A 27,282-nucleotide genomic window follows, 5' to 3' on the forward strand; every position below is an offset into this window, starting at 1 on the left:
ACATGATCCACGAGACGTCGATCGTTCGGGGTCCGACTTGCGGGTCTTGCCGACATGAAGCGTTTTTGTGTAGACGAACTCGGCGCATCCGAAGGGTCACACTTGTCGTCGTGGGAACTTGGTGAATCCGAGGTCTTCGAGGTCGACGGTAGTTGTACATCTCATAGTGGAACTTGACGGATCCGAGGACTCCGGCGTAGTGGTACACACACGTAGATGAACTTGACGGGTCGTCGTCATCCTGGTACTTGGCGTCCTCTTGGTCTCGACAGAGATGAAACAGAATGTAGCGGTTGTGGTACATGGCGTCCAGGGGGCTTCGCGGGTCATCTCGGTACTTGGTGATCTTGATCGGGGCAGCAAAAGGTAATCGAACTTGGCGGACGCAAGCAGCAGCGTGGGGCTGGCAGAGGCGACAGGGTGGAGCAGCATCGGACGGCGAGGTGGATGTGCTACTGGTGCCCCGTGGAGGCAGCAAGGTCAGGGAGGCGCAGCAGCGAAGCAAGGCTCGCGAGCAGAGGAGGAAATCGCGGCGTTGGTCATGGACATCTTGCGGCGACCGGACGCGGGGAGGCACTGCCTCGGGCGACGAGGTAGCTCGAGGAGGACATCGGGAAGGGAGGTGCACGGCCGGAGGGAGCCGGAGCAACGGACGGCAAGAGGAACCGAGTGCGCGGGAGGTTTCCTGAACGCCTGCTCGAGCGTGGGATCGAGCAAAGGGAAGGGATCCGGCGCGCTGCTGTTGATGGAAAGGGCGCAACGACGGCGAGGAGGCCAATTGGGCTCCAGCGTGGTCCACTTCTCCGGCGAGGGTGGATTGCGTGGTCTGGCGCTGGGTGCACGCGGATGCGAGAGGGAGAGGACCGAAAGCTCGGCGGCGCTCCAGGGAAAGAGATCGAGGGAGAGAAAGAGGAGCGATGCGGGAGTATGCGGCGGGCACGGGAACGAAGGGATGGGCTAGGGTTACCACGGGGGCGCGACTGGGCTACAGATGGGCCTCAGAGTCCTCAGCGCAAATGGGCCGGCGTGGCAGAACTAGGCCCAAGAGGCTGGGCTTCTCTCTCTTATTCCCTTTATATTTAATGCGTAAACAGAAATAAAGAGAAAAGTATAGAGGGTTTGGGGTTGAAGTAGGGATGGAGGTACATATTTCTGGAAACCATGAAATATGCCCGATTTAAACAAATTAGTTTGGAAATTTTTACAGACTATAAATTTAAACATGTTCGAATTTAATTCAAACTTGTATGAATTTATAACCTAACCAAACTGAAATCAAATGGGCTTAAATTTTATAGGATGGCCCTACATAATAGATATGATTTATGGGCACAAGATGAACATTAATGGAGAAAGTAAAATTGCAACTCAATTGCAATTTAACTTAAAAGGTCGAAACGGAAGGGTAGGAGGATGAGTCGGGTAAGGGAAGAGTTGAAGTGTAGTGCAATTGTGTTATGGGTGATTCCAAGTTAATGGAATATTTTAATATAGCTCCCTAAATATTAGGATGATATGTTATAAAGAGAATCACCATGTGAATTCCCTCAGTTTAAATGGATCAAAGATCCATGCAATTTATTTAGTTGAGTTTTAAAACGGGTTGCATGATGACATGATGCAATGCACATGATGCAATGATGAATGCAATGAACTAGACAAAACACACAACGAAAACCCGGAAACCCTGGAAGGCATCTGAAGCTCCGGTCTTGGGGCGTTACATTGTTGCCTTAGAGATGTTCTTCTTTGCACCTTGTATCCCTTTTTCCGCTTTCTCCCTTTGTGTATGTTGCTTCCATGTAATCCTGGCCAGTTGATGGCATTGTTAATTTAAAATCGGACTAGGTTCTAGCTCTTCTCGGGCTCGGCCGACGCCTTTTCTCTAAAAAAATTTAAATGAGAGGAAAGATGGAGACTAACAAAAAGCACAATAAAAAGGAGGCTAATGAAATGGATATTGACACCACTGTGACGTATATTTTATTGGTACCTCATAGACCATGCCAGCTAAAACCAAATCATTAGAAACTAGTCTCCCAGACCACATTAAGGTAACATCCAAAGCACTTCAAAATTTATCTCATGGAGTTACGTTTGGAGAGTTTGGCACCGAATGCAAATTTGAACTAAATATCCTAACTCCCGATACAAACTTCCTCATTGCATACAGCCAGTATCGCGCTTCACAAAAATCTACTCTAGCAATTATTTCGTAGTGACCAAACTAATGTTTGACATGCATATACTTATTTGTTTATGGTAGTTTATCTCGTTCTCAGCATTGACTTAATCACATGGAAACAAGAAAACCTTTAACGTGTTTTTGGAGCATCAAACCACATAATACGATTTGTAGGTTAGTTTCAATGGTGCAGCCACATTTTACATGTTTAGCCTGTCAAATCGATACACATATGTGGTCAGTCTTACATATTTGTTGATTTTGTCCAAATGTAAGTCTATCAACGCGCCATATTCTCCTATGATGGCTCCAACTATGGTTTAATGGGCAATATAGTGAAGACAAAAGGTGGACATGGTGAGGCCTCCTTCATCTGGGATGAGAGGAGGATGATCATTGCATTTCATTCTTCTCAATGTTACCTAGTCTAAAGGAAAGTAAGCTAATGAACCCAAGTCGCCTATCAAAAAAGGTGCACGTGGTTGGGACGCGGATAAAATGGCTCCAGAGCTCATCTATTCCCTCGAGCGAACAGTAAAATAAAAAATACTAGATTTTTTTTAAAAAATTCTGATTTTTTAGCATGGAAGATGTTCGAGTGCGTGATATTCGTGCCAAATTTGGTGGCGTTTGGACATTTGAGTAGCTCTAAAAAACAAATTCGAGGTCTATGAGAAAGTTTACTGTTTGGATCATTTTTTTGCTAATAGCTACTCAGATGTCCAAACACCACAAAATTTGACACAAACATCACACACTCGAACATCTTCCATCCATTTTCCCAAATTATTTTTAGTTTTCTAGTATTTTTTTACTGTTCACCAAGATCAGACGAGCTCGGGCTTAGACTTGGATATTCACACGCGATGGCTCATACTCTTATGTTTGGTGCAATTGGTCTATTTAAGTAAGAAATGTAAGGATTTCTTTGATTATGTTCGTTTTGCATATATCTCTCACAGTCGGTCCACTTAACATCATCATCATTCATTAAACACCTAAAAGAGCAAAATGAGGCTAGACTACACTCTAAGGTAGTTGGGAGCAATGTTATCGATGGCTATTAAATGAGAGGAAAGATGACGACTAACAGAAAGCGCAATAAAAATGAGGCTAATGAAATGGATGTCGACACCATTGTGACATATATTTTATTGGTACCACATAGACCATGCCAGGTAAAACCAAATCATTAGAAACTAGTCCCCAAGAGCACATTAAAGTAACATCCAAAGCACTTTAAAACTTATCTAGATGGAGATATGTTTGGAGAGTTTGGTACCGAATGCAAATTTAAACTAAATATCCAAACTTCCAATACAAACTCCCTCGTTTAACCCCCCCCCCCCCTTATCAAACACTACTACGTACACATCAACTCTCTTTATTGCCTCCCCGAACTCTTTTTATAATCATATATCACTGGGCACTATATATAGACGCCAAGGACTTTCATTTTTATTATTGAATGGAAACTTGATGCACATAAACAGACTACACGTTATTTGATTTAGCTTAACATTGATTGATAAGCTTAGCACATGCATCCGATTTTTTGCTTTTAACATGTACACTCACATCTTTTAGCATTGATGCTAAACAATTTCTCTCATCTTTAGTGTCTGCTCAACATCTAGACCACACGGATGCTTTTATATGTTTGTGGAGTAACCCGTGGTTTTGTCGTCGAGTGTATCACACACAACCTTTCATAAAGTTTCAGGGGTGCAAAACAAAGTTATTCCCAGTTTTCAACAGAAAAATGGAAATATTGGAGGACCAATTCGCAACAAATGGAGAGCCCCTCCTCGCACACTTGAGCTCGTTTTCTTGGCCTCCCCCCACCAGCAACCCACCGCACCAAACGCCGCCTCCTCCCCGCCGCTCTCCCGCCATGAAGCAGCTCCACAAGTCCCCCACCCACGCCCCGTCGCCGGCGCACGCGCCGGCGTCCAAGATCTCCAAGCCCGCGCGCCCCGGGCCGCGCACCTGGGTCGGCTACCTCCTCCGCGAGCAGCGGCTCCTCTTCGTCCTCCTCGGCGCGCTCATCGCCACCTCCTTCTTCCTCCTCCGCCCCTACCTCTTCTCCCTGTCGGCCTCCAACCCCACCGAGCGCAGCCCCATCTTCTCCTTCGTCGGCCACTCGTCCGACCCCCGCGGCGTCCCCACGGGCTTCCGCCCGCCGCCTCGCCGCGTCGTCGTCACCGGCGGGGCGGGCTTCGTGGGCAGCCACCTCGTCGACAGGCTGCTGGAGCAGGGGGACAGCGTGATCGTGGTGGACAACTTCTTCACCGGGAGGAAGGAGAACGTCGCGCACCACCTGCGGAACCCCAGGTTCGAGCTGCTCCGCCACGACGTCGTCGAGCCCATCCTTCTCGAGGTCGACCGGATCTACCACCTCGCGTGCCCCGCATCGCCCGTGCACTACAAGTACAACCCCATCAAGACGATCATATCCTTCTCGACGCCTGGATCTATACATACTGTTTGATTTGCTTACATTGAAAGCGACTCGATTTCGATCTTCTTTTTGTGCGGTTGGTGGGAGGTATGCTTGATGCAGATCGGGCACAATAGTGATGGTTGTGGCCCGGATCAAGCGCACGCGGTGGTTGTTTGGCTGTTTTGCTTGGATTTAGGAGCGCTCTGTTTCATTAATTTACCACTTTTTGCATAGAAAACCTACATTTGCAATAGGGCGATCTCGAACAGATAATTGTCTATTATGATGCAACTATCTGTTTTCTCAGATTTGACTGCCTTAGACGATCAGTTGTGAGAGTTCTCTTATTGTGCTTCAGTGATATACAGTATAATTTGTCCTCTTAACAATTAGCACAAGACAAATGTCATGGGAACCTTGAATATGTTGGGTCTGGCAAAGCGAATCGGTGCAAGGTTCTTGTTGACTAGCACAAGTGAAGTTTATGGTGACCCACTTGAGCATCCGCAGAAGGAGACTTATTGGGGGCATGTTAATCCTATAGGTACTGCATTATTAGTTTATACCACTTCATTGTGCTCACTGCTCAGCGCCTAATATTACTTCCAGAGGATTAAACCCTTGCCTTTTTCAGGTGTTAGGAGTTGTTATGACGAGGGCAAAAGAACAGCAGAGACTTTGACTATGGACTACCATCGTGGTGGTGGTGTTGCGGTAATTATCTAGTTATATCTACTCCGTCTCTTTGACCGGGTTTATGTTATAATTAGGAAAATACTAATCCCTCGATCCAAAATAAGTGTTGCAGTTTTGAACCAGGGTTAGTTCAAAACTGCGACACTTATAATGGATCACAGGTAGTATTTTGTATGCTCTTAGACCTGTAAGATTTTCCTTTGCATTCACTTAGCTGGCAAAGTGTGAACTAGTGAAAGCATTATCCAATCATCTTTAGTTACCATAATTGATGTGTCCCATTTCAGTTATTTAGAAGTGAAAATATCTAGGTCTGTGCAACTCATTCATTAAATTTTGTTCGAATCCTATAATTATTCATGAGACAATAAATAATTAAAATGCTGTTTACATTAACATGCTCTATGTTTTAGTGTCTTGGCACAATGCATGTGACCACACTGTCTTAATTGTAGCTAAATCTCTACAAACTTTTGCTAACTGGCATAAATGCAGGTACGAATTGCTCGTATTTTCAATACATATGGCCCTCGTATGTGCCTGGATGATGGCCGCGTGGTTAGCAATTTTGTTGCACAGGTCTGTTAGCCACATATCATGTATTACTAGTTTTTAGCTGCACCATTCGCTGAAGCCCTGACCTATATGTCTCATGGGTATCCTTGCAGGCACTGCGCAAACATCCAATGACAGTATATGGTGATGGAAAACAAACTCGAAGTTTTCAGTATGTTTCTGATCTGGTAAGCACTGTGCAATATTCTTGTTGTGCATTGATTGTCTCATGTGTTCATATATACTCTTAGTTGCAATTCTTTTTCTCTGTTGTTCCATGTTATAATTTCTCAGAGTAACATTTTCTTTTGTAGTTTAGCTGTATACTCGATGAACTTGGATGAAACAAAATGTTTTGTCCGTAGAAACTTCTTGTGCTTTTTGTTTGACCAATAGTATTCAGTCCCACACCTTCACAGAAACACTTTCAAATAACTAACATAAACTGAGGCCAAGGAAATTAGCTGTTGATAGGTTTGTTCGCAGGTAAAAAAATAGCTTCAGTATTTTTGTCTGTTGCATCTACTTTTCCCCTTTGCATACAAATATCAAATGTTTTTTCATCATATCACCTGCTTGCTTATCTTTATTAGATGAATGCAGATCAATGGCTACACAGACCTTTTGATTTCTCTTATCAAGTCTTAAGTTTGTCATGATATTTCCATCCATGTCTTTTAGGTTGCTGGATTGATGGCTCTGATGGAGAGTGAACATATTGGCCCTTTCAATCTGGGAAACCCAGGAGAGTTCACCATGTTGGAACTTGCAGAGGTCTGTACAAGAGTGTTTTTAGATACTTTTTTTTAATCTAAAATGGTTCGTAGTAAATGAATATCCTGCCTTTTTCCAGGTTGTGAAGGAAACAATTGACCCAATGTCGACAATTGAATTCAAGCCCAACACAGCCGATGATCCCCATATGAGAAAGCCCGATATTACCAAGGCCAAGCAACTGCTAGGTTGGGAGCCAAAGGTATCTCTGAAGGAAGGCCTTCCCTTGATGGTGACAGATTTCCGCAAAAGGATCTTGGATGAGTAATCAAGGCAACAGTGAGATGAATCTATTTGGTTCTGAATGCTGCGAATATAGGCAAACGTGCTTCACCAACTGGATCCGTTCAGTACAATTCTGTGTTTGTATAACGACCTTGTAGAATCATTTAAATTTGTTTTCGTCTTGGTGAGACTGGACAGAAGTAACCAATGGTTTTTTGTCCACATGTGGAACTATAGAAGTGCAGTGAAAGATAGGTGAAGAGATTGTATTTCAGGAGCTATTGGGTTCAGTTTTGGACTTCCAGTTAACTCCTAACTGTAAAATGAATACTTGATATGAGTGAAATGTAATGGGATGAGATTGCATATATATCCTGTTCAGTTAAGTCTTGTTCCTTCGGTGTGTGTTGAACTGTCAATCTACAAGTTTCACTTGTCGAAAACTCTGAAGCTTCTTGCGGAGAAGTTGATTTGCAGAATGGTATGTGAGACTTCACAGCCTTCACAGCCTTCACTTGAGGCGCACACTGAAACTGAGAGTCCTGCTGAAGCTGTCATTTCCCCTTGTTTCAGGTACATCTGCTGCTCTAATAACAGCGAAACCGGTGGCGCTGTCATACCTCCCCGTCCCTCCGACCACCGCGACATGGGACTCCTCCTGACCGTTGTGATGGATTCCGAAGAACCTGATGCTGTCTTCCGCGCCATCGCCGGTGAACAGGGCCTTCACTGCAACTATATGGTTGCTGTTATCATCCAAGCTGGTGACAAGAACGCCCTGCAGCTTCCCAGCCAAGGGCAGCCCAAACTCTCTCTTTCCATGGAACTGCTCGTCGATGACGGTCACCGTGCCGGGGCGGAGCGCCCCAGGCCGCGTCAAGGTGCGTAGCCAGCTGCCGGGGTGGCCGATCGGGCCTTGGCTGGTGAAGGCCGGGTGTTTCGAGGAAGGGGTGCCGCCGGCGTTTGGTGGTGCAGCTCCATTGGTGTAGAGCGTTATGGTCTGGCCGGAGCCGTGGGGAGGGGGCGGGGGGCTGTGGCCTGCCGGACGGCGGCTGGACGCCGTGTTTACAGTGCTTAGTAGGAGCGTGAGAGCAATGCAGGCTCCGGTGAGGATGTGGGCACGATCTTGTGGTTGCATCTTGCTCAGTCGTGAGGTTACGGGCGTTTCCTGTGTGATTTGCTTATGTAGCGCAGTGTGGAGTTGGTTCACAAAGGCAAACTGCTCCATTTGGCTCTGCAACGAACCAGCAGCTCCATTTGGCTCTGCAACGAACCAGCAGCTCCATTTGGCTCTGCAACGAACCAGCAGCCCCATTTGGTTCACAAAGACCATGGATGCTAATTCATGACCAGACGCTGTCCCCCACTTTGACGATCTGTGACCTTGGATGTAGTATCAGATAGTGATTCCTTCGTGGAAGAATTAGAATTTCCTGGATCATTCCTCAGGTTAAGATGAAATCAGGTTGTTGGTCATGTGAGCTCAAGAGCGTATTGGCGATTGAAAAGTACTGTAGGATTAGAGCATTTCTGTCCACTCCAACAAGGCTTATAACTCACTAAAAAATCAGTTTGAGGAGTTAAGCTACTTCTTGCCCTTCCCCCAAAATCTATAAGGGCAACTCCAACGCAGGTCACCTATCGAACATCATCAAATATCCACGGATACATCTGACGTGTTCACAGACAACTGACCGAGCGGAGGGCGTCCAACCGGAGTCACCAAATGTTCGCCTCTTGTCCAACATCCTTCCTTCGACAAATTTATCGAGATCAATAGTAATTCAACCATACATTTAAATAGTTGTAAACAAATGCAATTAAACCAAAATGCATGGGATGTACAAGTTTTTCACATCCATGATCCATCGATACCATAAGCCCCCATTCTGGCTGACCGTGCCAAATAACTCAATTTTTAGCCTCCTTTTCACCCTCCTTTTATGCAAAGCGTTTATACATGGTAGCCGTAATCAGGTCCGCACCTTCACCTAGCCACGCTTTTGCACTTGTTTATATGTGTCAGCATACTTGTTGACCTCCAATTAAATGGTGTACCATTGATGGCCTAGTGACTTCGGATTGCGGTCATGGATGACTTCATCTTGTAGGGGCGGGGTCGTAGTGCTTTTTGCTCATGAAACCTACCCTGCACACTTTGCCAAAAAGCCGAGCTCTCTTCCTCAGTGCCTTGAAATGCATCAATGATGGTGTAATTTTTGACCCATTTTAGAGCTCATTTGCTGCATAGAAACTCATTATATCATGTTCCATCGAGCCACTTTCATGTCCGTTATGCATGATTTTCAGTTTGCACTCATTTTATTGTGAGCATTGCACAGTCTATTTTTTCTTAGTTTTCTGTATTTGTTGTGTTTGTAGATGATTTGGAACTCCCATGGACTAAGCACGATAAAAGGACCAAGGTTGGGATCAATACGGAGGAATTACAAGCACCAAATTGAAGATCCAATATTAGGAGGTTATTGGGCTTCTCGATACATATCCAACGAGCCCAAAATGCCCAAATCAAAGTTTGTACGAGGAATGGTGACCGAATTACTAAACTCCATGCTCAGCCTCAAGAGCGAAAGACAGTGCGTGGTATGACCATGCATGACAGTACCGACATTCACTTGAGCCGTCATGGGCAACGGGAATAGCCTTAACTTCCGTGATTCTTCACCGATTTTGCCCCATTTGTTCCTACAACATTCTGGCACATCAAGGAAGGTATTGGGCGATGTTTAGTCTCATGTAGAGCTCTTGGATGAAAATAAAGAAGTTGTATCCATGGAGGAGACCAATGGAGGCCTGCTATTTATACATGTCCAACGTTAGCCACCGACAATAATCATCATCATCGTCATATTGATTTCTCCCGCATTGGAGCCTTCATCCACGTAACATGGGGGGGGGGTGGGGGGGGGGGGGGGGGGCAAGTGACGGTGTCCTGGATTAGGGGGTCCCAGCCTACCCGGACTAGTACATGGGCCGAACCGCCAGTCCATCGAGGAGGAGAGACTTCAGAGGCCTTTAATCTGCCTCGACCGAAGACTTGGAGTGCACTTCAAGTATATATGTTAGATTCGGCATGTAATCCCTAGATGGCAGCCGACCATGTGTAACCCTAGATACCCCTGGTGCCTATATAAGACGGAGGGTTTAGTCCGTAGAGATCATTCTTTCATCATCATCATCATACTCCTAGGATTTAGACCATAACTCATGATCTCGGGGTAGATCAACTATGTACCTCGATACACCCATAATATAAGCAAGAGCAGGATGTAGGGTTTTACCACCTTAAAGAGGGCCCAAACCTAGGTAAAAGCTTGGTGTCCTCTGTCTCTTGTTACCCATCGATCCGATCTCATAGCTCGGGCCCCCTACCCGAGGTCTGCCGGTTTTGACACTGGGGCCAAGCCTCATCTCCATCCATTGCAACCTTGAATGAAGGTCATGAAGGAAGCGAGTGAAGAATCCGCCATTGTCGGGCGCGGTCATGCGCGTCGCCGCCGCCGCGTCGTCACCTCCATCAGCACCACTTATTCGTCCTTTACCATCATGGCAAAAATAAAAACGAAAGAAAATAAAAAGAAAAACAAAAGCAAATAAAAAGCAAAAGTGTTGGAACAAACCAACATGAGTGTTTCCGAGCTTAGCGAGCTGAAGTACAACCTCATTACAATTTATTCAAATACCACCACATCTTGATGTAGACGTGGTAGTGACCTCCCCCAAGCTTAAGCTTTTGCAAGCCCAAATTGGTGAAATCATTGTGGCGGTTGGTCAGGAGCCCATCCTTAGCTCCAGTTATAGAAGCCGGTGTTCATGTAGGCCGACGTGTCCTGAAGGGACTCGGTGAGGTTACTCATGTCATTGGAGCCCGGGAGACTGTAGAGGTTTGTGTAGGTGGTGTAGGCTTCTTGTTGTGGTTGCTCCTCATAGGGTTGCTCCTCTTCTTCACCGGGGGCAAGTTCTTCTCCATCTACTTGTTCAGGTTTTGAGACTTGATGTCTACTATGCAACTTTCTTCTTGTAGACTCTGTTGGGCCTCCAAGCGCAGAGTTTTGTAGGACAACAGAAAATTTCCCTCAAGTGGATGACCAAAGGTTTATCAATCCGTGGGAGGTGTAGGATGAAGATTGTCTCTCTCAGGCAACCCTGCAATCAAATACAAGAAATATCTTGTGTCCCCAACACACCCAATACAATGGTAACTTGTATAGGTGCACTAGTTCGGCAAAGAGATGATGATACAAGTGTAGTATGGATAGTAGATATAGGTTTTTGTAATCCAAAGAAATAAAAACAGCAAGATAGCAAGTGACAAAAGTGAGCACAAACGGTATCGCAATGCTTGAAAACAAGGTCTAGGATTCATACTTTCACTAGTGTAATCTCTCAACAGTGCTAACATAATTGAATCATATAACCATCCCTCAACATGCGATAAAGAATCACTCGAAAGTTCTTATCAATACCAGAGAACAGAAGATGAAATTATTGTAGGTAGCAAACCACCTCAAAGTTATCATTTTCGATCAATCTATTGAGCCATCCCTATAAGTGTCACAAACAACCCAAGAGTTCATACTAAAATAACACCATATGATGCACATCAATCAACTCTAATGTCACCTAGATACTCTAATGTCGTCACAAGTATCCGTGAGTTAATTATCCGACATGCATCAAATAATTTTAGATTCATAATATTCAATCCAACACAAAGAACTTCCAAGAGTACCCCAATGTTTCTATTAGAGAAAGTGGGACAAAAACGTGTATCAACATATGTGCCTAGATCACCCCATTGTCACCTGGGGAATCCGTAAGTTTATTATCAAAACATACATCAAGTGACTCAATAGGATACCCCATTGTCACCACGGGTATCCACATGCAATACATACGTCAAGTGTTCCCAAATCCAAAATATTCAATCTGATAGTAATGACACCTCAAAGGGAAAGACTCAATTCATCACAACAAGATAGAGAGGGAAGAACACCATATGATCCAACTATATTAACAAAGCTCGTGGTACATCAAGATCATGCTGAATCAAGAACACGAGAGAGAGACAGAGATCAAACACATAGCTACTGGTACATACCCTCAGCCCCGAGGATGAACAACTCCCTCCTCGTCATGGAGACCACGGGATGATGAAGATGTCCTCCGGTGATGATTTCCCCCTCCGGTAGGGTGCTGGAAAAGGCCTCCATATGGGATCTCTTCAGAACAAAAGCTTGCAGTCGCGGAGTCGAAGTTCTAGGTTTATTTCTGGGGTTTCTCTATTTATAAAAAATTCAGCGTTGGAATCACACGAAAAGGAGTTATGAGGGCCCCACAAGGCAACAACACATGGCCAACCCCCAGGGCGCGCCGGGTTGCCTTGTCATCGCCTTGCGGGTCTTCTGGTCCTCCCACAAAGCTTCAGGGGTCTCTTATTGAAAGAACATGTGGTGCCCCTGAAAGGATCGAGAAGAGGTGTCTAGAGGGGGGTGATTAGACACTAAGTACCAAATTTGCAGTTTTTAATTTCTTTAAGTTGAAGTGGAGTTTTGGCACACGTTTAACAGACACAATACATATCAAGCAAGCATGCAAAGAGTAAATGAGTAGCGGAAAGTAAAGCATGCAACTTGCAAGAATGTAAAGGGAAGGGTTTGGAGAATTCAAACGCAATTGGAGACACGGATGTTTTTGTCATGGTTCCGATAGGTGGTGCTATCGTACATCCACGTTGATGGAGACTTCAACCCACAAAGGGTAACGGTTGCGCGAGTCCACGGAGAGCTCCACCCACGAAGGGTCCACGAAGAAGCAACCTTGTCTATCCCATCATGGCCATCGCCCACGAAGGACTTGCCTCACTAGCAGTAGATCTTCACGAAGTAGGCGATCTCCTTGCCCTTACAAACTCCTTGGTTCAACTCCACAATCTTGTCGGAGGCTCCCAAGTGACACCTAGCCAATATAGGAGACACCACTCTCCAAGAAGTAACAAATGGTGTGTTGATGATGAACTCCTTGCTCTTGTGCTTCAAATGATAGTCTCCCCAACACTCAACTCTCTCTCACAGGATATGGATTTGGTGGAAAGAAGATTTGAGTGGAAAGCAATTTGGGGAAGTCTAGAGATCAAGATTCATATGGTGGGAATGGAATATCTTGGCCTCAACACATGAATAGGTGGTTCTCTCTTAGAAAATGTGTATTGGAAGTGTAGGTATGTTCTGATGGCTCTCTCCACGAATGAAGAGTGGGTGGAGGGATATATATAGCCTCCACACAAAATCTAACCGTTACACACAACTTGCCAATCTTGGTGGGACCGAATTGATAAACTCGGTCGGACCGATTCAGCAAATCTAGTGACCGTTAGGGTTTTCGGTGGGACAGACTGGATCAACTCGGTAGGACCAATGTGCTAGGGTTAGGGTAAATCCAAAAACTTGGTTTGACCGATTACTCAAACTCGGTGGGACCGATTTGGGTAATAAGTGAAACAGAGAGTTGGCCAAAGCAAACTCGGTGGGGCCGATTGCATATCTCGGTGGGACCAAAATATTGCAATAGGTGACAGAGAGTTTGCAAGCCCATCTCGGTGAGACCGAGATCCCATCGGTGAGACCGAACTGATTAGGGTTTCTGTCAGTGGCTATGTCAACTGAACTCGGTGGCTCCGGATAGAAAGAATCGGTGGGGCCGAGTTGGATATTTGGTGTGGGACATATTTGCAAGTGAGAAGGTGGTTGAGGGCTTTGGAGCATATCACTAAGCACTTTGAGCAAGCAAGCCATTAAGCAACACCTCATCCCTTCTTAATAGTATTGGCTTTCCTATAGACTCAATGTGATCTTGGATCACTAAAATAGTAAATGTAGAGTCTTGAGCTTGGAGCTTGAGCCAATCCTTTGTCCTTAGCATTTTGAAGGGGTTCCACATCCTCTAGTCCATGCCACTTCATTGTTGAACTTATCTGAAACATACTAGGTAAAAGTGTTAGTCCAACAAGAGATATGTTGTCATTAATTACCAAAACCACCTAGGGAGCACTTGTGCTTTCAATCTCCCCCTTTTTGGTAATTGATGGCAACATACATCAAAGCTTTAGATAAAGATATAGAGAATAGCAAGTAAAGCTTTGGAAAGACATGTAACAAGCATAGGCTCCCCCTACATGTATGCAATCATGTGAATATGGAATATAGAAGCATGTGAGAGCATAACCATGACAGAGTAGCAAAGTGTTACATGTATCTTGGCTATATGCATCAAAGAAAATGATGAAAATATGAGAAATGTACCTTCATGCCCATGAGTCCTTCTTGCAAACAGTATGTACATCAGCAAGAATTTCTCATACACATGACTATGATGCATATACTTACCTTGTGGTCTTGAGTTGGCTAGGATGGAATGAGCCTGCGTAAACAAGGTTAGATAACACAAATGCACCCACTAGCTAGAGCAAACAAAAGAAACCACAAGAGTACCAAGACTGGGATGACATGTAGAGTGAGTACAGAGTACCACGATAGATATTGACATGTCCCCAAAGAGAAAGATATGCAATGAATTTAATTAATTTTTTCCCTTGGAAGTCTTGCTCCCCCTGAATCTAGCATGGGATACTGGGAGAAGATAGGGAACAGAAACATAGAGCTCAAAGAAACAAATGAACAGAGCTAATGCAAATGAGCACATATGAACATGTCTTTCCCCCAAGAAGACATGTGGCATCTCTCCTCTTGAACATCAAGCATCTGGGATCCTTGGAGATTACTCTTTTCTAGAGTATTCCCTCCCCCCTAGAGATCTCTCCCCCTAGAGATATGATTAAGATTTGATGTGATCTCTCTCTCTCTCCCCCTTTGACATCTATTTCCAAGAAGGGTCTTCTGGAATTTGTTGTGAATGTGTTCGGTCCTTGAATCACAGTACAAAGCATTAAGGTAAATGTGATGCTTGCAGAGGACAAGATTCATTGAGTGGAGCTGGATCAAGAATAAAACAGGAATAAATGGAAAAATGTTTTTCCTGTAGTGAAATCGGTGTCACCGAGTTGTATGCTTCGGTTGCTCCGAAAAGCTTCGGCTAGACCGGAGACATGAAACCGGTGGAACCGAGTTCATCACAGAGAAGAACACTTGTCACCTGAGCTCACTGGACAAATAAGATCTCACAAAGATTTGCAATGAATTGGATGCAGAAAATGCAGAACAAAAAGCAAAGAAAAGAAACTAAAAGATATAGATGAAGTTTTTTGTGGAAGGGGAAACAAATATGCATGAGACAAATGCAAGAACACAGAAAAGAACACAAGAGAACTTCATCTAGAGTTGGGCGGTGACAGAGTCACCTATGTTAGAGTACATTGACTTAGGAGTCAAGTGAGATCACTTGATCATAGGTCGTACTCATCATTTAAGCTCAAAATGGGGTTACCATTTTTCGTTTAAGTATCATGATGTATTCACATCTTGTCGAGTTGCTTTGACTCATGACTTGGAGTAAAGCTACTCTAAGATGGAATAACATACCTTGGGTGGCGGTGTTGATCTTGATCATGTAGTTGAACTTGTGTGGGTTGCTCAAGGTTGATGTAGCCCATCAAGAGTTGGGAGCACCCTTTGGATTTTGAGTTCATCTACCTACATGGGTTAGTTTTCGCAAGGAAGAGCACTTGTGTATCCAACATGACAATCATGAAACTCAACATAGAATTTGTCAAAGGATATGTTTGAAAGGTTTCGTGCTTCCTTGTCATCAACCACCATTGTGTAGAGACTTGGTGATGTAGAGATTGCTCAAGATGTGAGTGAGTTGCAATCTCATAGAATTAGATTCATCCAAGTACCTACAAGGGTTAGATAACATGCAAGATGCAAATTTTCAAGACATAAGATTACCATCATAGGAGAAATATCAAGTGATTAGTCATAAGCTCAAGTCTTGCATGTATCCAATGGAGTTCCTACTCCAAGTTTGAAGCATCAATGATGTTCAATTCACCTCTTAACCTGCAAAACACTTTCTCATCAAGTGGTTTAGTGAATATATCCGCTAATTGCTTATCAGTGCGAACATGCTTAAGGTTTATGTCACCCTTAGCAACGTGATCTCGAATGAAATGATGACGAACTTCAATATGCTTAGTTCGAGAGTGTTGCACGGGATTGTGAGCAATCTGATAGCACTTTCATTGTCACAAAGTAATGGAACATGTTTCACATATATCCCATAATCTTTAAGAGTTTGGGTCATCCAGAGTAATTGAGCACAACATGAACCAGCGGCAATGTATTCCGCTTCGGCGGTGGATAAGGATACCGAGTTTTGTTTCTTGGAAGACCAAGACACAAGAGATCTACCAAGGAATTGACAAGTACCCGAAGTAGACTTTCTATCAACCTTGTCACCGGCATAGTCCGAGTCAGAGTAGCCAACAAGATCAAAGGAAGCCCCCTTTGGATACCAAATGCCAAAATTTGGTGTATGTATTAAGTATCTCACTATCCTCTTCACGGCCTTAAGATGACATTCCTTAGGAGCATCTTGATATCGTGCACACATGCACACACTTAGCATGATATCGGGACGTGAAGCACATAGATATAATAATGAACCAATCATAGAGCGGTAAACTTTTTGATCAACCGGTTCACCATCTTTGGTCAAATCAAGATGTCCACTAGTAGGCATGGGTGTAGTCATACCTTTGCATCCTTGCATATTAAACTTCTTGAATAAGTCCTTGGTGTACTTCGTTTGAGAGACAAAGGTGCCTTCCTTAGTTTGCTTGATTTGCAAACCAAGAAAGAATTTTAGTTCACTCATCCTAGACATCTCAAACTTCTCCGACATTAGCTTCCCAAACTTTTCACTAATATGAGGGTTAGTTGATCCAAATATAATATCATCGACATAAATTTGGCATACAAATAGTTCTCCATTAACCCTTTTAGTAAAAAGAGTAGAATCAAATTTTCCAATTTCAAAGCCTTTTTCAATAAGGAACTTGGTCAAGCATTTATACCATGCTCTAGGAGCTTGTTTAAGACCATAAAGGGCTTTGTGAAGTTTGTAGACATGATTAGGTTTCTTAGGATTGACAAAGCCGGGAGGTTGCTTAACATAAACTTCCTCCTCAATTTCACCATTTAGAAAAGCACTTTTAATGTCCATTTGGTACAAAGTGATATCATGGTGATTAGCATAAGCAAGTAAGATGCGAATGGACTCAAGTCTAGCAACGGGAGCATATGTCTCACCATAGTCCATACCTTCGACTTGTGTGTAGCCTTGGGCGACGAGACGTGCTTTGTTGCGAACCACTTGTACATCTTCATCTTGCTTGTTGAGAAACACCCATTTGGTACCGATGATGTTGTGGTTGTTGTCGGGCTTCTTGACCAATGTCCACACTTGATTTCTCTCAAAGTTGTGTAGCTCTTCATGCATAGCATTTATCCAGTCCGGATCCTCCAATGCTTCTTCAACCTTCATAGGTTCAATTCTAGAGATGAATGAGTAATGTTCACAAAAGTTAGCCAAACAAGTTTTAGAGCAAGTGATTCTCCCGGTTTGGATATCATTGTAGATTTGCTCCATAGGATGATCTTTAGCAATTCTTGCTCGAACTCATGGAAGCTTTTGCTTGGGTCTTGGTTGAACATCTTCTTCATCTTGTTCTTCTTCTTGGCCTTCTTCATTGTTAGCATTGTCGTTCTCTTGTCGTGGTGGAGAAGGAGGTTGTTGACGTTCGTCTTGGTGCACTTCCTCGTTTTCTTCATCTTGGTGTGTCCCACTCGTGGATGCTTCTGTATCAACTCTGGTTCACCTTGTCGTGAGGTATAAGCTTCCACTTGGACGGATAAGGTACTCTCCTTTATCTCCATTGGACAAATTTTGCCAATAGACAAGTCTTGGATTGCTTCTGAGGGATCTTTGTCTCCTACGTAAATTGGCAATTGCTCTACTTGCGAGCCATTAGATTCATCAAACTTCACATCTACCGTTTCTTCAACCTTTCGGGTGAAATTGTTGTAGACGCGGTATGTGTGAGAGTTTGAGCCATAACCAAGTAGGAAACCTTCATGAGACTTAGAAGCAAATTTAGAACGATGATGCTTATCAAGAATGTGGCACTTTGAGCCGAATACTCGAAAGTATCCAACTTGGGGTTTGTTACCGGTGAGGAGCTCGTATGCCGTCTTGCCGAGTAGCTTGTGAAGATACAAGCGATTTGTTGCATGACAAGCTGTCTCAACCGCTTCCGCCCAAAAGTGTTTTGGCGTCTTGTACTCATCAAGCATCGTTCTTGCCATCTCGATAAGAGTCGGTTCTTCCTCTCAACGACTCCATTTTATTGAGGTGTGTACATAGCCGAGAACTCATGTGTAATCCCTTCTTCGTCAAGAAAGGTGTCCACATTTGCGTTCTTGAACTCCGTTCCATTGTCGCTCCGAACCTTCTTGATCTTCACGTCAAATTGATTTTGGGCCTTCCTAGCAAAGTTTTTGAAGATCTTTTGGACCTGCGATTTGTCATCAAGAAAGAACACCCACGTAAATCTTGAAAAATCATCAACTATGACTAGACCAAATGAGTTACCACCGAGACTCTTGTAGGCATTTGGACCAAAGAGATCCATGTGAAGTAGCTCGAGTGGTCTTCTTGTGGTCATGATGTTCTTAGCACGATGACTTCCTCCAACTTGTTTCCCTGCATGACAAGCACTACAAAGTCTATCCTTGTCAAATATGACATCGTTAACGCCAAGGATATGATTTCCTTTAATGAGTTTGTCAAGGTTTTGCATGCCCACATGGCCTAGCCTTCTATGCCACAACCAGCCTTTAGAAGATTTAGCAATTAAGCAAGTTCTAGGTTGAGCCTTTTTAGTGAAATCAACAATGTAAAGATCTCCTCTACGTATACCAGTAAAGATCATTTTATGATTATCTCTCCAAAACACTTGGTAGTCTACTTCAGTAAATAGGACATTGAAACCGAAATCAGCAAGTCTAGATACTGAAAGTCTACTTCAGTAAGTTGTAGCTAAGAGATTCAACGAGCATGGCATTTTTATGGAGCTATCATGTGAGATGGCCACCTTACCAAGGCCAGCCACCTTACCCTTTGAGTTATCACCAAAGGTGACATATCTTCGAGGGCCGTCGTTTTCAGCAAGCTCACGGAACATATCTTTATCTCCGGTCATATGATCAGTACATCCACTATCAAGAACCCATTCCTTTCCTCCAGCCATGTAGCCGCGAAGATTTGCCATAAGACCAAAGTGTCTCATCGCATCATCGAGATCATAGTCACTATCATCATCATCCTCATCAGAGTATCCATGTTCAACATCATCTTGTGATCGATCAATTCCTAGAGAGGGTAATTCATTAGATAAATGATCATTTCTATAGTTATCTTTATGAATTCTAATAGCTCTCGAAATGATATTGCTAATGATTCCAACATCTCCTTTGGCACTCGTAAGATTAGTAAGCTCAAATAAGCAGTCACCAAATTTGGGATCATTGGAATTCATCTTAATCAAGGCAATGGATTTATGGAGAATTTCATCTAGATCTTTCAAGGAATAATTTGGAAAAGAGTTCCTCGAGAAATTTCCATATGGTGTAGGCACACTTAAGAGTAGGCAAACATCCAATCAAGTTTCTAGGCAAGCCTCTAGTGATAAGATTAACAGTTCTAAGATTGCGAATCATGTCAATAGACTCATCAAGGGTAGGATGCAAAGGATCAACATGAGGTGCACAAGGGCTAGCAATATACTTGTTCAAGTGATATTCATTGAAGATCTCAAGCATTACATTTTTCCACTCATGAGAATATTCTCCATCAAGAATAGGCACTCTAAGTCTAAGACTCCCCAAAGTAGACACATCCATATTCCTCCAAAGGTGTTTAAACCAAGGCAATGGAGACCAATGCTCTGATACCAATTGAAAGGATCGAGAAGAGGTGTTTAGAGGGGGGGGGGGTGATTAGACACTAAGTACCAAATTTGCAGTTTTTAATTTCTTTAAGTTGAAGTGGAGTTTTGGCACAAGTTTAACAGACACAATACATATCAAGAAAGCATGCAAAGAGTAAATGAGCAGCGGAAAGTAAAGCATGCAACTTGCAAGAATGTAAAGGGAAGGGTTTGGAGAATTCAAACGCAATTGGAGACACGGATGTTTTTGTCGTGGTTCCGATAGGTGGTGCTATCGTACATCCATGTTGATGGAGACTTCAACCCACGAAGGGTAATGGTTGAGCGAGTCCACGGAGGGCTCCACCCACGAAGGGTCCACGAAGAAGCAACCTTGTCTATCCCATCATGGCCATCGCCCACGAAGGACTTGCCTCACTAGCAGTAGATCTTCACGAAGTAGGCGATCTCCTTGCCCTTACAAACTCCTTGGTTCAACTCCACAATCTTGTCGGAGGCTCCCAAGTGACACCTAGCCAATCTAGGAGACACCACTCTCCAAGAAGTAACAAATGGTGTGTTGATGATGAACTACTTGCTCTTGTGCTTCAAATGATAGTCTCCCCAACACTCAACTCTCTCTCACAGGATATGGATTTGGTGGAAAGAATATTTGAGTAGAAAGCAACTTGGGGAAGGCTAGAGATCAAGATTCATATGGTGGGAATGGAATATCTTGGCCTCAACACATGAGTAGGTGGTTCTCTCTCAGAAAATGTGTATTAGAAGTGTAGGTATGTTCTGATGGCTCTCTCCACGAATGAAGAGTGGGTGGAGGGGTATGTATAGCCTCCACACAAAATCTAACCGTTACACACAACTTGCCAATCTCGGTGGGACCGAATTGATAAACTCGGTCGGACCGATTCAGCAAATCTAGTGACCGTTAGGGTTTCCGGTGGGACCGACTGGATCAACTCGGTAGGACCGATGTGCTAGGGTTAGGGTAAATCCAAAAACTCGGTTTGACCGATTACTCAAACTCGGTGGGACTGATTTGGGTAATAAGTGAAATAGAGAGTTGGCCAAGCAAACTCGGTGGGACCAAAAATATTGCAATAGGTGACAGAGAGTTTGCAAGCCCATCTCGGTGAGACCGAGATCCCATCGGTGAGACCAAACTGATTAGGGTTTCTGGCAGTGGCTATGTCAACTGAACTCGGTGGCTCCGGATAGAAAGAATCGGTGGCGCCGAGTTGGATATTTGGTGTGGGACATATTTGCAAGTGAGAAAGTGGTTGAGGGCTTTGGAGCATATCACTAAGCACTTTGAGCAAGCAAGCCATTAAGCAACACCTCATCCCTTCTTAATAGTATTGGCTTTCCTATAGACTCAATGTGATCTTGGATCACTAAAATAGTAAATGTAGAGTATTGAGCTTGGAGCTTGAGCCAATCCTTTGTCCTTAGCATTTTGAAGGGGTTCCACATCCTCTAGTCCATGCCACTTCATTGTTGAACTTATTTGAAACATACTAGGTAAAAGTGTTAGTCCAACAAGAGATATGTTGTCATTAATTACCAAAACCACCTAGGGAGCACTTGTGCCTTCAGCCCCCATGTTTGGTTTTGGTAATTGATGACAATATCTATGGACTAATGGCTGCGTTGAGTTATATTTGGAGGATTTTTCCATAGACATTTCTTGAAGTCCATGTGTTGGTTTCAAGGAGTTCAGGAGATGACCAATGTGCTATTCAAGGAATTATCCAAAGATTGGTCATGTAGAAGACATGACACAAGGTTGATCAAGACTAAGTCAAAGTGTGAATCAAGTTGATCAACACGCAAAGCGTAGAAGATGTACCGAAAGGGATCAAGTGATCCCATGGTATGGTAAGCATTGCCCATTATGCTTTGTGTACTAATCCATGGTCTACGTGAGAGTTCTATGTGGAGTTAGGTATGTTTCCATGGGCTTGCGTCAAGAGGAAGATCTCATACAACCCATGAGGATGACATCAATTGGTGATCGTCATCAAGATTGCGGTGTGCAAGTTCAAGTGGAGCATCACGAAGAGATCATGCTTGAAGCTTGCCGTCCATTGTGGTGACAATGGACTTGTGAAGATGTGCTAAAGAGTGGCTCACCCATAGTGGATTATGGGGGAGCAATCTACTTGTCTTCATCAAGCCAAAGCAATCAAGAAAGGTGGTCCAACTTGAGGAAGTCAAGATCGTCATCATCTAGCTCAAGTGCACTATGTGCAAGGCAAAGGTTTTCCCTTGATGGGTTTTCTATATTATCAGTCTCATGATGGTAGTTGGGAGACCGGGTTATAGGATTGATTGTCTTTCTATCAAGGGGGGCTCTCAAGTAATTAGCTTGATCGTATCATTCTTAGAGAGATCAAACCATTGCATCCTTTCATCACCTTTCTTGGTTCTTGTTTGGGTTTATTTTTGTGAGTTTTACAGCTTATGGTCATCTTCATGATAAGCTCGAGTTCATCAAAAAAGAGTTCATATGCATCTTCTGTGATGTTTTCGATGTTGGAATTTTTGCCGGTTCTTCATCCATAGAGGTTTCACATCTCTATATCATTGGCTTTTTTCTACTGCCTTTTCTTACTTTAACCAGTCACTGTTTGGATAGTACTCGTCGTCATTGATCCAACAAGCTTGATTTTGCTCAATTCGGAGCTCATATGCAAAAGTTATGGCAATTCTGGTTTTCTTGATCCTTCTATTTTTCTTGGGCAGTTTTTCAGCTTGAGCGGTAGTAGAGAGCAGTAGTACCTCTCCCTCGAGCGGTAGTACCGCTTAGGCAGTACTGTACCGCTTCCACTTCCTCTTATTTTTATGCTTCTGTTACCCAATCCGCTTCAGCGGTAGTACCTCTCTAAGCGGTAGTACTGCTCCCTCGAGCGGTACTACCTCTCCCCCTAGCGGTACTAACTCTTCGGCAGAACTATCATTTGTGTTTTTCTATCTCGTCGGGCTGTTTTGACCGTGCTAAGCGGTAGTACCACTCCCCCGAGCGGTAGTACCGCTTGCACATGACTTGTGGACATAATTGTTGGATTTCGGGGGGGGGGAGGGGTATTTAAGGGGGGCTTCTTCCCCAATGGTCCCCATCCTTTGAGCTTGTGTTTTTTCCCCATTGTTGACCATCTTCGAGCTTTCTATCTCTCAATCCCTCCATGGATTCTTGCTAGTTTTTGGGGGGAAAGAGAGAGGAGATCTAGATCCACATTTTCGCCAATCACTTTCTCCTCTATGTGAGGGGAACCCCTTGGATCTGGATCTTGGAGTTCTTGGTGTTCTCCTTGTTCTTCCTATCATATTCCACCATAGCTTTTGTTGCTTTCGTGGGATTTGAGAGTGAGGGACTTGGGGCACTCCGTGTGCCCTTTCCATTGCATTAGTTGCATTGGTTTGAGTTCTCCACAGTGATATGTGGAAGTGAAAAGTTGAGAAGCTTATTACTCTTGGGTGCTTGGTACCCTAGAGCTTGTTCCTCTTGGGTGCTTGGGCGCCCTAGACGGTTGGTGGCGTCGCGGAGCTCAATCATTGTGGTGTAAAGCTCCGGGCTTGCGTCGGGGTCTCCAATTAGGTTGTGGAGATTGCCTCGAGCAATTTGTACGGGTTTCGGTGACCACGCCCAAGGGTTGCCAAAGTGTACGAGTTCGGTGACCGCCCCAAGATTTGCCATTTGTATGGGTTCGGTGTCTGCCCTCAAGGGTCCCTTAGTGGAATCACGACATCTTGCATTGTGGGAGGGCATGAGGATATTATGGTGGCCCTAGTGGCTTCTTGGGGAGCATTTTGCCTCCACACCGCTCCAAACAGAGATTAGCATCCGCAAGGGTGTGAACTTCGGGATACATCATCGTATCCGCGTGCCTCGGTTATCTCTTACCCGAGCCCTTTACTTATGCACTTTACTTAGTGATAGCCATGGTATGACATGATATATATCTTGCTATCTCTTAGTTGTTTATCATGCTTAGCATAAGTTATTGGTGCACATAGGTCAGCCTAGTCGATTTAGGTTTTGTGCTTGACAAATTAAACGCTAGTTTTATTCTGCATTTTTTCAAGCCTAAACTGTAATTATTTTAAAGTGCCTATTCACCCCCCTTCTAGGCGATATCCATGATTTTTCACTTATGTCCAAAAATATCATCAAAAAGTTTCGTCGCGTTTGAACTTCGTTCGGTATGGATTTTCTGGAAAACCAAAAAACAACCAGGAAACAACGACTAGCAATGGGCACTCAGTTAATATGTTAGTCCATGAAAATCATATAAAAGTGCATCAAAACCATATAAACTTATTGCTAACATGGCATGAATACTTCATGAATTATAGATACGTTGGAGACATATCACTCACTTGCATCACTGCAGCTCCACTACCTCTCCTCTGACCTATCATCTCACTCCCAAAGGCATGTGCCACACACCGCCCTCGCTGGAGCTCGTCTGCATCCCCACGGCGGCTCTCGGGCACGACATCTTCTCCTTGGCTATTTAAGCTGCCCCTGAACCCATCCTTCCTCACCACTCATTCCTCAACCACCCCTGGAGATCAGGAGCAAAGCCGGGGAGCCCTCCTTCTCCATTTCCAGCGAGAGTTATGCCACTCGGCTCCCTTCTTACCTAGCTCCCTCTGGTGCTCCTCCTGCCAAACAGAGCCCAACATCCATCTCCCCACAACCCATTGACCCTCCCCAGCACCTTACCCGAGCCGATTGTCATCCGAATCACTAGAACCATCAATGCCCGAGGTGTGCCGCATTTGGAGACGATGACACCGACGCCATCCGTCCACCATTCGATGAGATGCAGGTACAGATGGACTTCTCAGTGTGCGCTCGATCCGCATCCGCCCTCTCCTAGCTCTAGTGTTGCCTCCTCGTCACCGTTCCATCACCGATGAACCCCCGTCCTCTGTTCTCTCTCTCTCTCTCTCTCTCTCTCTCTCTCTCTCTCTCCGTCTTTCAAAACTGATGGGGAGGTCCCACCTGCCAGTGAGCTAAACCCCAACAGAAGTGTTTTCAAGTGAAAACACATTTTGGAAATACGACATCAACGTGGCTTCTCCAGGAATTTCTTGAAAATCAGTTTAAATCCATTTTAATTCGAGTTTGACCCAAACTTTGACCATCAATATCTCCCAAAATAAAAGTTCAATTGAGATGATTCTTTTTACATTAATTTTCTTTTGAGCTCTTTTATTTTTTTGGTAGAGTTTGACATTTTTCTCTGCTGTCTAGAATTTCAAGACAAAGAAATTGGTTTATGTCATATTTATATTTACTTATTAATGATGTTTTTCCAGAGGGATTAATTGTGTGTGAAGACGAGGAGTATTTCAACACTCCATTGGATCAAGGCAAGCCACAACTCTCATTTGCATGGTTGCAATGCAATGCCATGGTTTAATTAATAATTTTCCCTAACTTGAATTAACTAGAAATGATTTTTCCATGACAAATCTTTGGAGTATTATTTGGTTATGCTACTGCCATGTTGGTGATTGGATTGGATATGACTAGTAGTTTACAAGCTTGATATTGCCATGTTACCATTGGATTAATAGGATCATTAACTATGATATTCATTATGATCACATTTGATATTAGGCTTATGGAGTAAGTAGAAATGATATGGCTATATTATTATTTGGATTGTTGGTTGGATTTTGCTATGACTTGGGTCACCGGTTGATAAATGATATTGGAGTAACCTTATGACAGAGATATACCTTGGGGTTAAATTCCGTCATTCTTTGGTCAAGTGCCACTGAACCGAACTACCTAGTGCAGCCACATCTGTCTTTATGGGGAGGCCTGGCTTGGTTTATCGATATACTCTTTTATCGGTACTTCCAAAGAGGGAAGGTTATACATGTGTGCTACCCTGATCAGGTAGGTGGCTATAATCCCATGTACCTGGTTTGGTTATTGAGCTCGTGACCCGACGGGGATAGTTTTGGTTAGCCACCGAGGGGGGGGGAGGTGTCACAAGGGTGACGCAGGGTCACCCAAGGCATGGCCCAAGAGGTATGTCGGTGGTACTGTAAAAGAGGAATACATAGATGAGTTTGTGTAAGCAACACCGGTCCATCGTAAGGCAAGCGTACAAAAGTACGGGGCTAGGAGCTTCAGAGTGTGAGTAAAGTGTGCAACCTCTGCAGAGTGTAAAAATATATTCGAATAGTCATGTCCATGGTATTGGGAAGTTTGTAGTAGGTCACATTGTTAGATCAACACTATGATGATGGAATGACTTATACTATTATTTGAGCAAGCAACAATTTAGCAGGAAGCTGGTGATGATTATGGGATGATCTTGATGATGATTATGAGGTGATATCGGAGTGATCGCGAGGATATATTGATTGGCTGGATAGTCAAGAGTGAGATGGTCCATGTGAACATAAACGAGGATTTATCGTTACTACTAGTTTACATATCATGGTTATTACTTACCTCCACTCATAATAGTTGTTCACAACTTAACCTGTTAGTGCTATGTTATTGTTTTGCCTTGATGCTTTTGGTTGTTGTTAGCTTGCGAGTACATTCAAAGTACTCACCTGGCGTGTCATGCTAGATTGCAGGTGTTGCCATGGTTGAATGCCAAGGATCCCGAGTTTGTGAGCTAGGATGTATCCCGGTCAGTGTCCCTTTGTAGAGGAGTCCATCATCATTGTTGTTTTGTTGCTAGAAGTCTTTCCGCTGCTACGAGTTGTTTGCTGCTGTCATAGGATTACCTTAGCAGGTGCAGTGCCGCCTTGCCTATGTAAACCTTGTAATATCAAAACCCTTGTACCCCATTATTTGTAATAAGACAAGTTTTGTTCTATGCCAAGCAGTGTTGTGTTCTAGGAGACGTGATCTCTAGGCTAGAACACGGGGCATCCCGGTGCTCTGAGCCGGGGTGCCATATTCTCACTTGATTTCATTCATAAATAGCTTGTTTCCTGTGGAAACACAATAAAGAGAGGATTTTGGAATCCTATGCATCATTAGTCATTAGTGTCAATATCAGAGCAAATACCTTAGTTTTAATGAAATATATCAATTTAATTAAGGGTAGAGGAGTGTAAAAATATCACTCATCAGCAGGCGGTATCGCTTCAATGTCGATGCGATGACCAAGAAGTCGACTATGGCCATTGCACCACATTGAATCCGTCTTCCCGTCCCTTCGCATAACATGGATATTAAAGCAGGACTGCGGTACCGTTCACACCACACCGCACCACTTCTCTTTCCTCCCCACTTTGCTCTAGCGTCGTCTAGAGTAAGCACGATGGCAGGGTAGACGATGATGGAGGATGATTGATGTGCGTTGCGTGGAAGGTCCTACCTGCGTACTTTGTAGATATGTGGCAAGGAGGCTCAATGTTTTCGAAAAAATGTGT

The 27,282-nt window shown here is 43.9% G+C and overlaps 2 protein-coding genes across 2 annotated transcripts; one reads left to right on the forward strand and one right to left on the reverse strand.

The window, feature by feature from the left end:
- Positions 1-4,010: 4,010 nt before the first annotated feature.
- Positions 4,011-7,248, forward strand: LOC125545227 (UDP-glucuronic acid decarboxylase 1-like). The gene is made up of 7 exons (XM_048709117.1): positions 4,011-4,637; positions 5,025-5,172; positions 5,263-5,342; positions 5,820-5,903; positions 5,993-6,067; positions 6,561-6,653; positions 6,733-7,248. The coding sequence occupies exons 1-7, from the start codon at positions 4,080-4,082 to the stop codon at positions 6,919-6,921; spliced, it is 1,227 nt and encodes a 408-aa protein (XP_048565074.1). The 5' UTR covers positions 4,011-4,079; the 3' UTR covers positions 6,922-7,248.
- A 129-nt stretch (positions 7,249-7,377) lies between these two features.
- On the reverse strand, positions 7,378-8,211 carry LOC125547002 (dirigent protein 24-like). Its single transcript, XM_048711061.1, has one exon. It carries the CDS (start codon positions 8,209-8,211, stop codon positions 7,390-7,392), a length of 822 nt encoding a protein of 273 aa, XP_048567018.1. The 3' UTR covers positions 7,378-7,389.
- Between the last annotated feature and the right edge of the window lie 19,071 nt (positions 8,212-27,282).

The sequence above is a fragment of the Triticum urartu genome, chromosome 3 (assembly GCF_003073215.2).
Source record: "Triticum urartu cultivar G1812 chromosome 3, Tu2.1, whole genome shotgun sequence".
NCBI classification, from domain to species: domain Eukaryota; kingdom Viridiplantae; phylum Streptophyta; class Magnoliopsida; order Poales; family Poaceae; genus Triticum; species Triticum urartu.

Coding starts and splice junctions, on each gene's coding strand:
- LOC125545227 (XM_048709117.1), top strand. CDS start 4,080: ATGAAGCAGCTCCACAAGTCCCCCACCCACGCCCCGTCGCCGGCGCAC. Junction 5,343..5,819: donor ATCGTGGTGGTGGTGTTGCG/GTAATTATCTAG, acceptor GCATAAATGCAG/GTACGAATTGCTCGTATTTT. Junction 6,654..6,732: donor CCATGTTGGAACTTGCAGAG/GTCTGTACAAGA, acceptor GCCTTTTTCCAG/GTTGTGAAGGAAACAATTGA.
- LOC125547002 (XM_048711061.1), bottom strand. CDS start 8,211: ATGGTCTTTGTGAACCAAATGGGGCTGCTGGTTCGTTGCAGAGCCAAA.